This window comes from Eulemur rufifrons, chromosome 6 (assembly GCF_041146395.1).
Source record: "Eulemur rufifrons isolate Redbay chromosome 6, OSU_ERuf_1, whole genome shotgun sequence".
In the NCBI taxonomy this organism is placed as follows: domain Eukaryota; kingdom Metazoa; phylum Chordata; class Mammalia; order Primates; family Lemuridae; genus Eulemur; species Eulemur rufifrons.
Genome location: NC_090988.1, coordinates 69,576,430 through 69,591,451, shown reverse-complemented (window position 1 = coordinate 69,591,451; position 15,022 = coordinate 69,576,430). Strand labels below are relative to the sequence as shown.

The window sequence follows — 15,022 nt, the reverse complement described above, 5'->3', positions numbered from 1 at the left end:
TACATGCTTGATGATGGGATATGGCAATGAGAACTGTGTACGGTGGAGGCAACAACAAGACTTGGCTCACCCAACACCATACCCAAGTCCACCTTGCCCTTCAGGATGACCTACATCCATAGATTCTCCGGAGCCAGTAGCTTCCTTTGATCATCCCTCTGCCTTTTCTTCCTGACCTCTGAATGTTGGAGCGCCCCAGGGTTCAGTTCTAAGACTTCTCTTCTAAACACACCTACTCCCTTTTGTGCTCATCCCACCTCTTGGATTTCAATAATATCTATTACATAGATGACTCTCAAATGTGTATCTCCAGCCCCAGCTTCTGTTTTGAACTGCATACAGACTTACATGCCCAACTATCTATTAGGCATCTTTACTGTTCTGTGGCCACACCATCAAAATTAAAAATATTTATGTTTTAAAGAATATCATCAAAAAAGTAAAAAGGCTACCCAGAGAATGGGAAACAATTTTTGTAAGACACATCTGATTGGGACTTCTATCTACTAAGAAATCTATTATAACTAAATAATACAAGACAACAAAAATAATATAATTATAAATAAATAATACAAGATAATTTAAAAATGGGCAAAGGATTTGATAGACATTTCTCCAAAGAAGATATACAGTGTGGCACAATGGAGAGGTGGGCCCCTTAAGAGATGATTGGTTCATGAGCGCTCTGCCCTCAGGCATGGATTACTCTCTTCATGAATTAACAAGATAATGGATGAATGGATTATCGTGGGAGTGGAACTGGTGACTTTGTACAAAGAAGAGAGACCTGAGCAAGCAAGTTAGCTTGCTCAGCCGCTTGGCCACATGATACTCTGCACCAACTTGGGATTCTTCAGAGTCCCCACCAGCAAAAAGGCTCTTACCAGATTCAGCCCCTTGACCTGGGACTGTTCAGCCTCCATAACTGTAATAAATAAATTTCTTTTGTTTATAAATTACTCAGTCTCAAGTATTCTGTTATAAGCAACAGAAAGGGACTAAGACAAGCTGCAAAGCAAGGAGTGAATGGGGCTCCCAGAAGCTGGGAGAGGCAAGGAAAGATCCTCCCCTAGAAGCTTCAGAGGGAACGTGGCCCTGCCAACCCTTGAGTTCAGACCTGCAATCTCCAGAATGGTGAGAGACGAAATTTGTGTTGCTTTAATTCTTCCAGTTTGCAGTGCTTTGTTATGGCAGCGGTAGGAAACTGACACAAGTGCCAATTTGCTGGCAGAGCCTAGAAAAGTACAGAAACTCCCAGTTTCCTAACAGCTCCACTACTCTCTGCAACTGTGCGAGCCTGACTGGGTGGATATTTTCATTTCCTGAAATGCATGTGGATTTATAAGGAGAGGTTGAATGAACATATTGATGCATGAACTTCTGCTTCTATATGAATATATAAAGTCTATATGAAAACTATGTTGTCTATTCTAATTACCACAATCAACTTCAATGGCATGCAAATTAGAGGGACCCACATTTTGCTAAATGAACTATCATCCTTCTGTCTTATAGATTTGAACATTTTTTAGAACAAAGCTGGATATAGATCTATCTATAGGAAAATAGGTAAAAGAATCTATAGACATGTAGGTAAATGAAACCATTCTAATCCATAGCATCAATAATCTTGGCTGAGTTTCAAGTTTCTGATGTCAAGAACCAAGGTGTGCAAGTATCCAGGTTTTATTAAGTGTTAATGTAAGCACATGTTGTCCATCCCAATAGACAAGAAAAGAATCAGGCCCATTATCCTCAGGGAGACCTAGCCTCACTCCAGCCCGGCCAGAATGGTGTTGGCTATGTTATTAAGTATAACTATGTGCAGGTTACTACTCTAAGTGCTTTCTAAGAATTAACTCATTTATTCTTCAAAACAACCCAATTAGGTAGGTAGGGTTATTATACCTATTTTATAGATATGGAAACTGAACCATTGGCCAAGTAAGTGGCTGAGTAAAGCTTCAAAACCAGAGTGACTGCAGAGTCTGTGCACTAAATTATTAAGCTATACTGCTTCTCCTGGGACAAAGCCTGCAGAGTCAGTCTCCTTGTTGAGGTTTTGTAGGAAGACAACACATAGCAGCCTAATTCCCTGCCTGAGTTCTAAACCAATTGAGAAATAAGACAAGTGAGTCAGCAGTAGGCGAAAGCATCACCTTTATTAATGCTGGAAGAGCATAGCTTTACGTAAAAGCCAAAATAGACTGGCCACCTGCCCTCGCTCCAGCAGGGACCTCCACCTGGGACAAGCTGGGCCACAGCCACCTGCCCAGCTGATCTGGATGAAGAAAGATGGCGAGACAGACCTCACTGAGAAATGAGGAGCAATGGCTAGCACCTGTTCCACAAGGGATTGGGAGAGCAGGGAATGGGATAAAAGGCCAGGAGTGTTTAAGAAAAATCCCTCACCCTGGAAACCAAAAGTGCAGGGAAGAGAAAATCCCCTTGACCAACTTTCAAACTTTCTTCCATAAGACTCCTTCTATCATCCAGGGACCCTAGACTGCCCACAAAGCATTCCCAGGCTTTCTTTTCCGGGCCTTAAAATGATCCTTTATTCATATCAGAAGTCCTACATGCTCTGTGCTGTTACCATCACTCTGCAGGAAAATTAGGAGGAAAGCATCCTTTTCAACTTACACTGAGTTAGGAAAAATAGAACATTCCTCATTAAAGTATAGCTTCCATGAGCAGACTTGTCAACCCAAGAATATTTGCCTGTTGGAGGAGTTATAGGTCCCAGGATGATGCAGTGGAATGAGAGAGATCTTTTTGAGCAGAGAGAATCTGCTCCAGTTACTTTAGGCAGAAACCTCTCCCACTAATTCACGACACTCACTGGCCTTGCTCATTTACGTGAAATAGAAATGGTCATTTCCAGTGCTTTTAGACTACTTTCCAGAGTCACAGTCCAAAAGTAATTCTCCTTGCCCAGCGACATTAAACTCTCCCACATTTTCCAGTGGTTCCCTGGATCTCCTTCTAGTCATCCCAGTTCATTTTACTCCCTGTGTTAGTAAGGATTCTATCAGGCTTCATATAACAGGAAAACTCCCAAATGATAGTAACTTAAATAACTGAGGTGTTTAATACTCTTGTAAGTACAAGAATTCTAAAGTTGGACAGTCCAGGGTTAATTTGGTAGCTCTGTGAAGTCCTCAGGGCCCCAGAGGCTCTTTCCAGATCCCTTTTCTATCATCCCTAGAATGTAGTTCTTATCCTCATGGTTCAATGCAGCTGCTGGTACTCCAGCCATTACATCCACGTTCCAGACAGCAAAATGTGGAAAAGAATGAAGAGAAAGGAAAGAGCATGCCTAGGAGTCCCACATACCACTTCCACTTATATTTAGGCAGAACCTAGTCACATGGGCACTCCTTATGTATCTATTATCTATTACTGCATAACAAACAACAACATTTCAGTGGCATACAACACTAAGCATGTATCTGCAGGTTGGCTGGGGTTCAGCTCATCCAGGCTGGCCTCAGACAGGCAATTCTGCTTTAGGCTGTAGTGGCTGGGTTGATTTTACTTCTCATTACAAGTCTGTGTTTCAGTTGAGTGACTCTGTCACATGTGCCTTTCATCGTTCTTGGGTTAATGGGCTAGCCAGGACCTGTTCGTCTCATGGCCCAAAGAGGCACCAAAGAACCAGTGGAAATAGGTGAGGCCTCTTAAGGTCTAGACTCAAAATAGGCACACTGCCACTTCTGCTCACATGCTAGTGGCCCAAAGCACAGATGCATGGCCAAGCCCAAAGTCAAGGGCAAGAAGTACAACCCACCCACGATAAAGATAGAGCAAGGGTATGATTTAGGGTGGGATAGAGGAATGGAGCCAGGTCAATCTACCAAACCTAGCTGAAAGGGAACCAGGAAATGCCATGTTTTGGCTGGGTGGCAGCAAGCCTGGCTAAAGTCAGAGATGTCACTGAGGAAGGAAAGAACAGAAACTCAGCGGCACACTCCCTCCCAGCATAGCAACTTTGTAAAACACATGTACTGGCCTAGCACAAGTTCACTGTCCTTCCTACCCTCACCCTAAGGCACTGTCCATAGAAATAAGAAACACTCACAGGAAGGCAAGAAAAGAGAAGGGCTGCACTTCAAGACTGTCATGGCCTGTGCTTACCCGGGCTCTCCTCTTTTCAGCTAGTGAATCAGAGCCAAGATCAAATTTGTACAACCTGGTAGGTAGGGCCCAAACCTCTCTCTATACATCCTTCCTGAATACCAGCAGTGAGGGCCACGTGACAGAGATGGCAGGAAGCCTGGAAGCAAATTGTGTGAATGAGTATCCCCCATAATCACAGAATCCCTCAGCCACTGTTTCCTGATTGCAAGGAGAAGGTAAGAAGAATCAAGTTATGGGACCAAAATATCCAGGCTATCCTGAGGCCCCTGAGCCCACGTCAAAGACCCCACAAGCCGCAGCATCTCTCCTAGACTCCCCGACTTTGCCATGATCCGGAAACTCACATGACAACACCTGGTGGACGAGAGTCACCAGCATGGTGCTCCGCTCGGCCTCACTGCCAGACCTCTCCTGTTGGTTGGTGTCATGTCCATGCTGATTGCTCAAATTTTTAAATACAAACCTCAATGGTGCCAGTCACAGGAGTCAGAAAGGAGATTCACCACCAAAAGACCCTTACATGTGTGACCTGGTGTCTTGAAATTCACGCCAAATGGTTTCAGAAAGCTGGTTTCTCACCCAGTCAAACCAGTTCTAGCCTCAGCTCTCTCCTCCACTCCAGTCCATCCTCGACATGCAACTGGGTTAATTTTCCAAACATACAGATCCGACTCTAACAGTAAATCTCCAACGTTTAGTGGGGTATTACTGTTTAGAAAACAATCTCACCTACAAATTTTAATTTAATCGACATATCAGCTATGTGAGATAGGTATAATCATTCCAATGTTAATAAGGGACAGAGCTGGCACTTGACCCAAGGAGGGTGCTTTGTGTCTGGCATCATAGCTGCCTGGGCAGGAAATACCTCTCCGCTATTCAGTAACCTTCGTGGCTCTCTGTGGCCTGTCACTTCATGTCTGAACTCCTGTTGGCACCAAAGGCACTCGACTGTCAAGTCCTAACCACTTTCAGCCTCAATTCTCACTTCACGTCAGCATATACTACACTTTCCAAACTTTTTCATCACCCATGCTTGCCTGTTCTACCTCCCTGTGGTCACTTCCTTACATTCATCCACCTGGAAAGCCCATCCTGATACCTTCCTGATGGTACCAATGCTCTACTTTATGAAGTGCTGCAGAGTGCTCTCATCCAGAAGGAATGTCTTCTTCTGCTCCCCTTTGGTGGCACTTGGTACTTTCCACTGCATGTTATGGCAACGTGTGTGTTATGTCTTAAGTACCCACACGCGCTGAGAGACCTGGAGGAAGAGATCTAGTCTGACTCATGTTTTCCTTGAACACTATAGTAACACTGAGCTCTGTTCCTTCTACAGAGCCAATACTTAATATCTGCTCATTCAACTTTTAAAAATGCATTTATGGAGTATCTACTCTATGCCACAAACTGTTAGGTTCTAGAAACATATACATAATTAAGACATTGTATAAAAATAAATGAGGGAATGAATCAATGAATGGTGAAACTGTGATTCTGTTTCAATGTTGATCTGCACTATACTTCAGCCATTATTTTCTCCTAACCCTCCCAGTTTTCTATAGGAAGAAGTTTCCTGGAAAAGGGAATGGGGATGGGCTCAGGGGTCCCCAACCTATGGTGAGTTGTGTAATTATTTCATTTTTTATTACAGTGTAATAATAACAGAAATAAAGGCACAATAAATGTGGTGTGCTTGAATCATCTGAAACTATCCTCCCGCCCCTAGTCCCGGGAAAAAATGTCTTCCATGAAAACAGTCCCTGGAGCCAAAAAGGTTGGGGACCACTAGATAGCAAAATGATCATAAAATGACAAATTACAATAAAAGGCAAGAAAGAAGTGGCCCAAATCACACAGTAGAATATGTATATCAGAGATTTAAATCCAATTTTTGTAAAGTTGAGCCATTTTAAAGGCACTCGGGGAGTTTTCTATTGCAAAGGATCCTTACAGTGAATCTTTTAGACAGCTACAACTCATCCCACATGCATCTCTTCGTAAAGCCAATTCCACAAAACAGACTGTCGTGGAAGAATTCATGTTGCTGATATACTGAAATAAGTGATCTTGGAGTTCTGTCTTGCAGCTATGAGATTCTGAATCTCTGGTTGCAGGAGAGACACCTAGAGAAAGGGGGTAGGAAGTGTGGACAAAGGAGAATGATCCAAGGGAGCAGGAGTAAGCTGCCTACGAAAATAACAGCAAAGTCCCAGGGGAGGGATAGTTGCCAAACAATTGCAGACAAGATGAATGATTGGCTGGAGGAAGCCAGGCTAGTTCTCAGAGCAGAGATCACATTAAACTCCTTCCAGACAGATCCTGTACTTCTTCTTTCAAACAGCCCAGAGTAGCTTGGTTTTGCCATGGATGTGTGAACTCTAAGCTTCTCACATTTTTCCTTATCCTCATCTAGGGAAAGACTATTTATTTAGAAGGGTTATAAAACCACAACAGAGCATTTGCAACTGAAATTCCATGGTATCTGGGATCTGCTTTGAAATGCTCCAAGGAAGTAGAGTTTCAGGATGGGGACAGGGATCAATGAAATAAACTTGGACATGAGTCGATAATAGTTGGAAATGGGTGATGTGGACATGGGAGTTCATTATTCTATTCTCTCCAATTTTACGTATGCCTTAGAATTTTCAAAATAAAAGTTAAAATACACACATGCAATAAGCAAAGGAATCTCAGGAAGGAGAGAGAGGGTGATGAGCTAGCACCAAGCTCTGATCCCACAGAGTGAAATTCCTGCCCTTGCAGGAGCATCATCGCTGGGAAGACAAGACATTACACTGAGTTTGGTGTTTGCTGCTCTGTGCAGCTGCTGCAGTGCAGGTTTATGGCTAGTCCTGAGTGTACGTGTAGATCTCATTACCATACCTTTCCCAGGCTGGAGCGTGACTGCAGGCTGGACACCTGTGTTCTTGGCATGTGCATTTCCACATCAGCTTGAAAAGAAGGCAGTTCTTTTCCCACTGAGGGGTGGGGCAGATCATCCCCGTAGCCTTTCAACACTGAAGCTGAGGACGGAGGTAGAGCATGAGCGTGTTATGCTCATTTAAGGAGAACAAAGTCAAAGCTTCTGGGTTAACATGATCAGACAGGAGAGACCATGATGGAGGATCTCAGGGGCCCCATCTCTGGGCAGGGAACCTGGGGGCTCTACCCACTCAAAAGGAAAAGAATAGCATTTGTTTAGTATTTATTTGTTTGTTTGTGTAATATGGGTAGTCCTTCTTCTAGGCTCTGAGTTCCTTGATAATCTGGGACCGTTTTATTCAGTTTTGCCTGGAGCCTAGCGCAATGTAGGAACTACATAAATATTTCCTGAAGACTGACAAAATGATCATTAAAGCACACACAGGATGTAACTTATCCAGTCCCTCTGTCCAGATGTTAGATCTCCTCAGATTCTCTCTTTCTCTCTCTCTTCCTTTCTCCTCCCCGCCTCAATCTCTCTATCTCCCCACCCATGAAGGTAATTAATAATTCAGCAAACAGTAGTGCATTCTGATGGTTAAGAAGATAATAACTTAATTGATACTTGTTTCCACAGCAGCACAATATCTCATTTTCCCAGGAGGGCAGTTTTCCATGGCTCTTCCAGGTTTCTCACAATAAAACAGATCAATCTCGGGGATACCTGAGGGCCATTTGTTAAGAAAGCAAGCTGGTGGGTAATGGGTTTGGAACAGACACAATACTGTGATTGTTAGGTTTTAAACACCGACATTTATTTAGGGTTTCGTGAACTCATACATTATTAGGATAAATTCTAATTTATATCAGTATATAATAGGCAAATATATAATACAATAAATTGCATTTGTACACATAAATACAAAATTTGAGGTAGGGCCTCAAGAATAATGACTTCTTAAATGAATAATACACATTATATAATATGTACTCTATAAGATATATATATGATGCATCATTTGTAACATATTTTCTTCATGTACAGTTAATGAAAAAATATAAGGACCTGATTAGGGAACATATATTTATTCATGGGCAACAATACCCACATAAGATGCCAGCATTTAGGACATTAGCTAAGTACACAATGTAAGAATTAACCTATTCCTTGATAGGTCCATAATAAAGTGCAAAAAAAGACTAACAAATGAGAGACAAAACAATTTTTAGTCAATTACTAAGTATCATCCTAACAATAAAATACACCTATAAGGCAAATGGTTACCTGAAGATGTATTTAATCCATGGCAGGCAACTCAAACCACTGCTTGCTTTTCAGAGGTGATGCATACCCAATCTGAAAACACTTTCTCTTTGGCTGCAGGCTGCTCAGAGGCGACCTGAGCAGAGACCACATTTCAAAATTACCTGGCCTTTCAGGACAATTGATGCAAACTCTGGAAAAGACAGGAAGCTTCACTTTTACAAATCCTAGTGGGAAAATAGGAATCCAGACCAAATTACTTGGTTTTTGCCCCCAACCTAGCTTTCTATGTGACACCCACTGTGAAAGAGAAGGACATGTTCATCTCTTAGCCTTTTGTCTCTACAAGACAACCTGCATGCCACACAGCATGTCCTCTCTCGAGTCCCCTGCCTCAAAGAAACATGTTGCGAACCCAAATCCAGGCACAACAATAGCAGTATGACCTTGTCATCACAGTCATTGTGCCAGCCTCTAGGAAGAGGACAATCACCTGCAGCCAAAGGAACAAAGAGGGAAGAAAATCTTACTTTCAGTCATGGGAAAACCATGCTGTTGTAAAGGACAGGAAGCACTGAGCAACACGTAGATGACAATAAGAACTTAATTAAAGGAAAACTCAACTCCAATGCAATATTAGCATACAGACAACCCAAATCTTATCTATTTAAAGGTCATTATTGTTAAAGTGCTGCTCACTAAAATACAAGTTGATTACAACTTTTACATATTAAAAAGACATTGGAAATTTAAAGACATTGAGGTCATCAAGATTTAGCACTGACCACAGACTCCATGCAATAAATAAATATAAAGGAAAAAGAAACAACAACAGAAGACCAGAATTAGACACACTTGTACATGACAAACACAGCCCTAAGGAGAATTAAAGTTACTACTATGCAAGACAAACATTTGCATAAGAAGCCACAACACCAAGTGTTAAGAAATATACATTTTTTTCTCTTTTAAGGATATTACAGGGTTACTGTTTTTCACATATGGCTTTTTTTTTTTCTCTGAATGAGTTTCTGGCATTTGTTGGTGTTATGAAATAATCTCACAAGTAAAAAATGCCCCACCATTCTGCACAGGGAACCAGCAACTCAGTTTCTTCCCCAGTTTGAAGGGAAACCCTCAGGTGGCAGTATATGACAATGCTATTTATTTTACTTTTATTCATTCATTGTTTTTCTTCTAATTGCCTGTGCATTTTAATAGCATGGAAACAATCCATCTGGTCGTATGCATCTCAGCTCTCAGCATCCCAGCTAAATCCACGGGAGGCGTAGCATGGCATACACGATGACTGGGAACAGCTCGACACTGAACGAATGTACCCCTGCCAGGGAAAGCCTCAGAGTTGAACATGGCTGTAGAAATGGACAGGACTCATTCTACAAGGTAACCATTTCCAGGTAAGTTTGGAACCTTTCACCTGAGTGTATCCCTTTAAGTAAATTTTATACTACTTGGAAATTGCAGGGAAAGGGAATTAAAAAAAAAAAAAAAAAACAGCTGCTCAGGGAGCACCTACTAAGTCTTACTCGGACAAATCCTAATTAACACAAACGTAGATCCCCCCAGACACAAAACACGCCAGCTAGTGAGAAGATCTCCATTCTTACAATTAAGTTTGTACAAAACAAACCTGGCAGCATCCATGGGGTCTCCTCCCACTTCTTTTAATCACAACAGCAATAATTAGCAGAAATTGGGTTGGTGGCCAGCATCAGACTCGAGTTTTAGCCAAGAGGAGAGAGGAAAGCCAAAAACCACTCATCCCGACACAAACATACTAGTCCCGGGAGAGAATGCTAATTGATTTAAGCTCTTTTCTTCAACCTTCAGATTGGAAAGGCTGCGGATAATTTTCAGGCCTAAATTATTCCTCCCCGCCTCTCTCACTCCGCAGCCACTGGAGAGGCTAATTTTCAGTACCCTTTTGCGACATCTGCCACAGTAATGGGGGCTTTTCTCATCAGGATGGCTTTCTTGGAGAAACCTGTGTTAATGGCAGACAGGTCACGATGGGAAACACTGGGACAGGTGAGACTATAGCTCAGCTTCCTAAAGCTAAGTTCAGGGGAAGCTCAGGGTTTAGTCTCTGGGATAGGTTCTAGCAAGTTCTAGCTTTGGGGGACAGGGAAAAAAGGAGAACAAAGAGGAGGACGAACAACCCATACACTGCAGACAAAAGACATGCAAACCTAAAGTTCAAAACCCATCTTTGTTTCCTTTTCTAAAACCTTTCACAAGCTAATCTTGAAAACTGGAAGTTCACATCAGCGTTGGCAAATGGCAATGATCTTTGCCTTAGAAAAGGGAGAGCTCAGTAAAATGAGGAGAGACTTTTGTTTTTTTGTTTTTTTTTTTTTTCACAAATGAAGTCACTTTCTCAAATGTTACATTAAGGTCTGTTGTTGGGTTTCATTGCTGTTAAACAGGATGAAAATGTCACGTCAATGTACAAGATTTGAACTGAAAACTTTGCCTGAGACCCTGTAATATGAAGACAAATGAATAAGAAAATGATTGAAATGGCCTCCCCTAAAGGAAACAATTTTAGGTTTAGATATTATTACTGTAAGAAAAAAACAAAACAGGCTATACTATTCTAAGCTCACCATCTCTACAGTAATTCATAAGATATTTATATGGACAGAAAACACCACTACGAGTACACACTACATGAACACATATCACATTTTTAAAATTTCATATATGCATGTTCAGGATACAAGATAATAAAGGTTACGGCTTCGCCAATCTCTGCAGACGTATGATTCGCTCTCATTAGAGTGCAGTTGTAATGACTACTGTGAATAGGGAACTCTTAAAATTGAATCGGCTAAATGTAGTCTTAAAAGCTATAGTCTTAATTGGCTCACTCGCTACTCACCTAAGCTGTATTTATCAGAAAGTTTCTGTAAATACAATGACCTAAAATGTACTACCAGTGCAGTGAATAGTGTGGTTGCTTTCTATTATACTCTCCATTTCTTTGATTTCTGTGACCACAATTGGCATTTACTGTGAATGAAAAAGTTGAGTAAAAATTGTGAAGTTATCTGTCTTTAAGCGTGTGTGTCCCATATATGTAATATATAGACAGAATCGGGGTAAGCCTTGTTTTTCCAGAGGTTGAAAGACAACATATCTACAGCTTATAGAAAGACATTTAGAGGAGAAGAAATGCAGGATCATAACATTGAACCATGGTGCTAAATGTCATGTAGAAACTAAAATAGCGCTCTACTATGAATGTACAAAATTAGGCACAAATTATATGATGGCTTCTTGTGCAGAAGTGGAAGAAATAACCAAAAAAACTCACAAATATAGTTATTAAAAAAAAAAGCGAAGGGAAGAAAGCTAACACTTCACTCAGACTCAGAGTGTGCAGAGAGTGAAGCATCTGAGTTCATGGTACACTTGAGACGGTTGGTCCAAATGAAGGAAACAGATGCCCAATTGCGACCAGAAATAGAAACTTAACCACCTCAGTGGTGTCCAAATCTACCAGCCTTGTCTTACATCCAAAACATTTTCTGACCACTGCTGGCCCTCTGACTATACCCTGCCTTGAATTTTTGTGTCTGAACGTAATCACTACATTGCTCAGCTGGGTTCTAAATGCTGGCAAGTCCAAATTAGCAGTCTTGCAACTCTGCCATTCTATGGATACCTTGCTGGCACCCCCATGACAACACACAGTGGACACTTCTCTACTGACCAAACCACGCCTACCTACCAGCGCTCACCTAGTTGATCTGCCCTGCAGGGTGAAACATGTGCTCAGAGACGAACCCGACCGGACACGGACACCATGGACACAGGAAACAGCGCTTCAGGGCCCTGTCTAGCTCTTCGCCATGACATGTGACACTACGGCCTACTTTTCTACATAGCCACTCTCATGTATGGATGTGAACCGAGATGTGGGTAGAAAGAGGAAGAAAATGGGAGGAAAGCTGGGGAAAATGTTAGGAGGAGGCAGAGAGGAAACACAGGATCAAGTCTGGACCATCCCACACCACTGGACTAGCACTGGGCGCCCAGTTCCAAATCCTTCACTGGCAGTTTGAGTCCCAAGGAAGAGGTTCCCAAGGGGTCGATCATGTTCTTGTAACGCTCCCCGCGGTGCTGTGCCAAGAAGGGGCCCCAGTCCGGCTGTGGCGAGCACACCAACTTCAGCCTCTGCAAAGAAACCAAAGAAACACAGAGTCACAGACACAATGCACCTTCCTCCACTAGGCGACCCACCCATCCCCACACTGCCGGTGACCACTTTTGCCAGAGCCCCCACTTGAGCCAAGAGGCCCCCTACCAAGAGAGGCAGTTAGGAAAATCAGTCCCTATTAGTTAATTAGGCCAGGGACAATGAAGAGGACACTTAGTTTGGTTCACTCGAAATTATTTACATCACTCTGCAAGCAATATTACAACGCTCCCTGTTTGCTTTGCACAAGATTAATAGAGGATAAAGGGCCCAGATTTTAATTATACGTTTTTTTCCCTTCAAATGAAGAGAATCCTCAAGCTTCTCTCTCCACTGCCAAACACAGTCTGCAAAAGACATGGGCTCACTTTTGTCTGTCGTCTCAACAGTGGGTTGCTACATCAAAATAATTGGATTTTGTTTAGCATATTTCCCAAAAGTATATAAATGACCAGGGGGAGAAACGTAACCCCAAGGTACATCACCAAGAGTGAGCAAACATTTTAATCATCTGTTGACAAAACATATACTTCTGACATGGTTCGGCAACGTGGGTTCCTGCAGGTGAGCTCAAAATAATGGGATCTCTAATCCTTCAACTGAAATTTTTATGGAAAACATAATTTGACTGGAACATTTTCTAGCAAAAGGAAAGAAAACATATTTCCGACTACATAAGAGGGAACAATTATATGTTTATTACCTATTAAAGGGAAGCCGGTTCTTAGAGCCGTTGGTTTAATCTCTCCTTAATCATCAATTTGCAACCTTTGTGTCCCAAATCAACCATAATAAATTTATACAGCCGACTCATCGGTTTAGAAGATTTCAGCCTAAGACTAAAGTAGCGGAGACTAACCCAGGTTCTGTTCCGACGGAGGGAGATTTCTGGGTCAGTTGCGGGGGAGGGGTATCTGGGGCAGAAGTGAGCCATCCCTGGGGCTCGGTCAGGCCGAAGTCACTTACCTCAAGGGGATGACAAACAGAATTTCCTGAGGATGAAAACTGGAATACAGCTTCAGTAAGGGGACTGCTGTACCTCACCTTTACACTGTCTCCGTCGTTAGTCCAATGAAAACAAAATCTACCTCCTTGCCACACGAACATCTGTGTCGTACACACTCACGCACCGGGTTCCCATCCCACTCCTCCCTTCTGGGCCCTCAGTGGGATGTTCCAGAGGCCTCTTCCTTTTTCAGCCTGGCTGACCAAGAGCAAAGCCCATACAGCCCTCTGTCACCTTGATCTCGTCCGATGCTTCTCAAACTTGAGCGTGCATCAGAGTCACCTGGAGAGCCTGTTAAACTACAGATGCCAGGGTCCTACTTCCCCAAAATCCTGGTTCAGTGGAGCTGCCTGGAGTCTGATCGTTTGCGTTTCCAACAAGCTCTCTCTGGTGAGGGTGCTGCTGCTTGACCCTGGGCCAAACCCTAAGTAGCCCTGATGTAGTCCAAAATGCCGGATCCCTGGATCTTCAAGACAGAGGCAGGGCTGAGCAATTCCTGGCATCCCTGAGCAAGTGACTTCTCATAAATAACAAAAGCCTGACCACACTTCGCTGGTGGCACAAGTGGCAGCCCCCTCCCCATCCACTCTGGAGTGAGGGTAGAGATTCTTTGCATTAGAAGTAGGAAATGGGTCCAGCAAGGGATTAACTGATCTAGAAAGACAAGTCTCAGCTCACACCAGCCATGACCTGAAACCCTCTTTACATTCTACAGAAATAGTGACATTTTATAAAGCTTGGACCCCTCAACTATCTAAAACACGGGCCCAACAGGAAGTTATAGTAATGTTAGGTATAATAGTAATAGATGATTGGAAGAAAGGAGGCTTGGACAGAGAAGAACATCGGGAAAGGAGGAATGTGTTGTGTGGTTAAAAATCAAACACTGAGATTTAAACTGTGGATGAGGGGAGAGGAGGAGGGCACGCCAGGAAAGAGGAGACGCTCTGATCATTTATTCCCAGAGCTGTCACCACACTAAGGCATAGCATAATAACAGCTCCACTTGCAGATTGGCTGAGCCCGTCCATTAAGGGAATAATACATAATAAAAATGGGCTTAATAGAAACGGCGGCAACTGTAATCACTTAATCACCGAGTCTCCCTCTTGAATAAGTTTACCGAATCTTTTGTTTTTTTAACGTACAGAGCTTTCAGGGGCTCTCCCTTGGGAAAAGACGGCAGGGGAAAGGAGTAGACGGAATTACCTCAATAAATCTGCCAGGGGCCAGATGCATTTTTATCACAAACATAATTGGGATCCAGATAACGGAACAGGCCAGCATTAGCCATCCAAGCACCATGGACCAGTTGGGGTAGCGGTAAGAGCCGTAGGTCATGGGCTCCCACTGGTAAAAGCTGAAGCAAAGAATAAACTGGAAGGAAAAGAGAAACACACGTATTAGGGCGGTGATATGAATTATTCATTCATTCCACAAGATCAAACCCCTGTTATGAATGTGA

The 15,022-nt window shown here is 42.7% G+C and overlaps 1 protein-coding gene across 1 annotated transcript in view; it reads right to left on the bottom strand.

The window, feature by feature from the left end:
• Positions 1–12,373: 12,373 nt before the first annotated feature.
• The window catches only part of SLC6A5 (solute carrier family 6 member 5), a 49,315-nt gene continuing 46,666 nt past the window's right edge, over positions 12,374–15,022 (bottom strand). The window contains exons 14-15 of the mRNA XM_069469703.1: positions 14,767–14,934; positions 12,374–12,529 (exon numbers count right to left, since the gene is read on the bottom strand). Coding sequence (XP_069325804.1) covers positions 12,374–12,529; positions 14,767–14,934 — 324 coding nt within the window. The remainder of the gene's footprint in view (positions 12,530–14,766; positions 14,935–15,022) is intronic.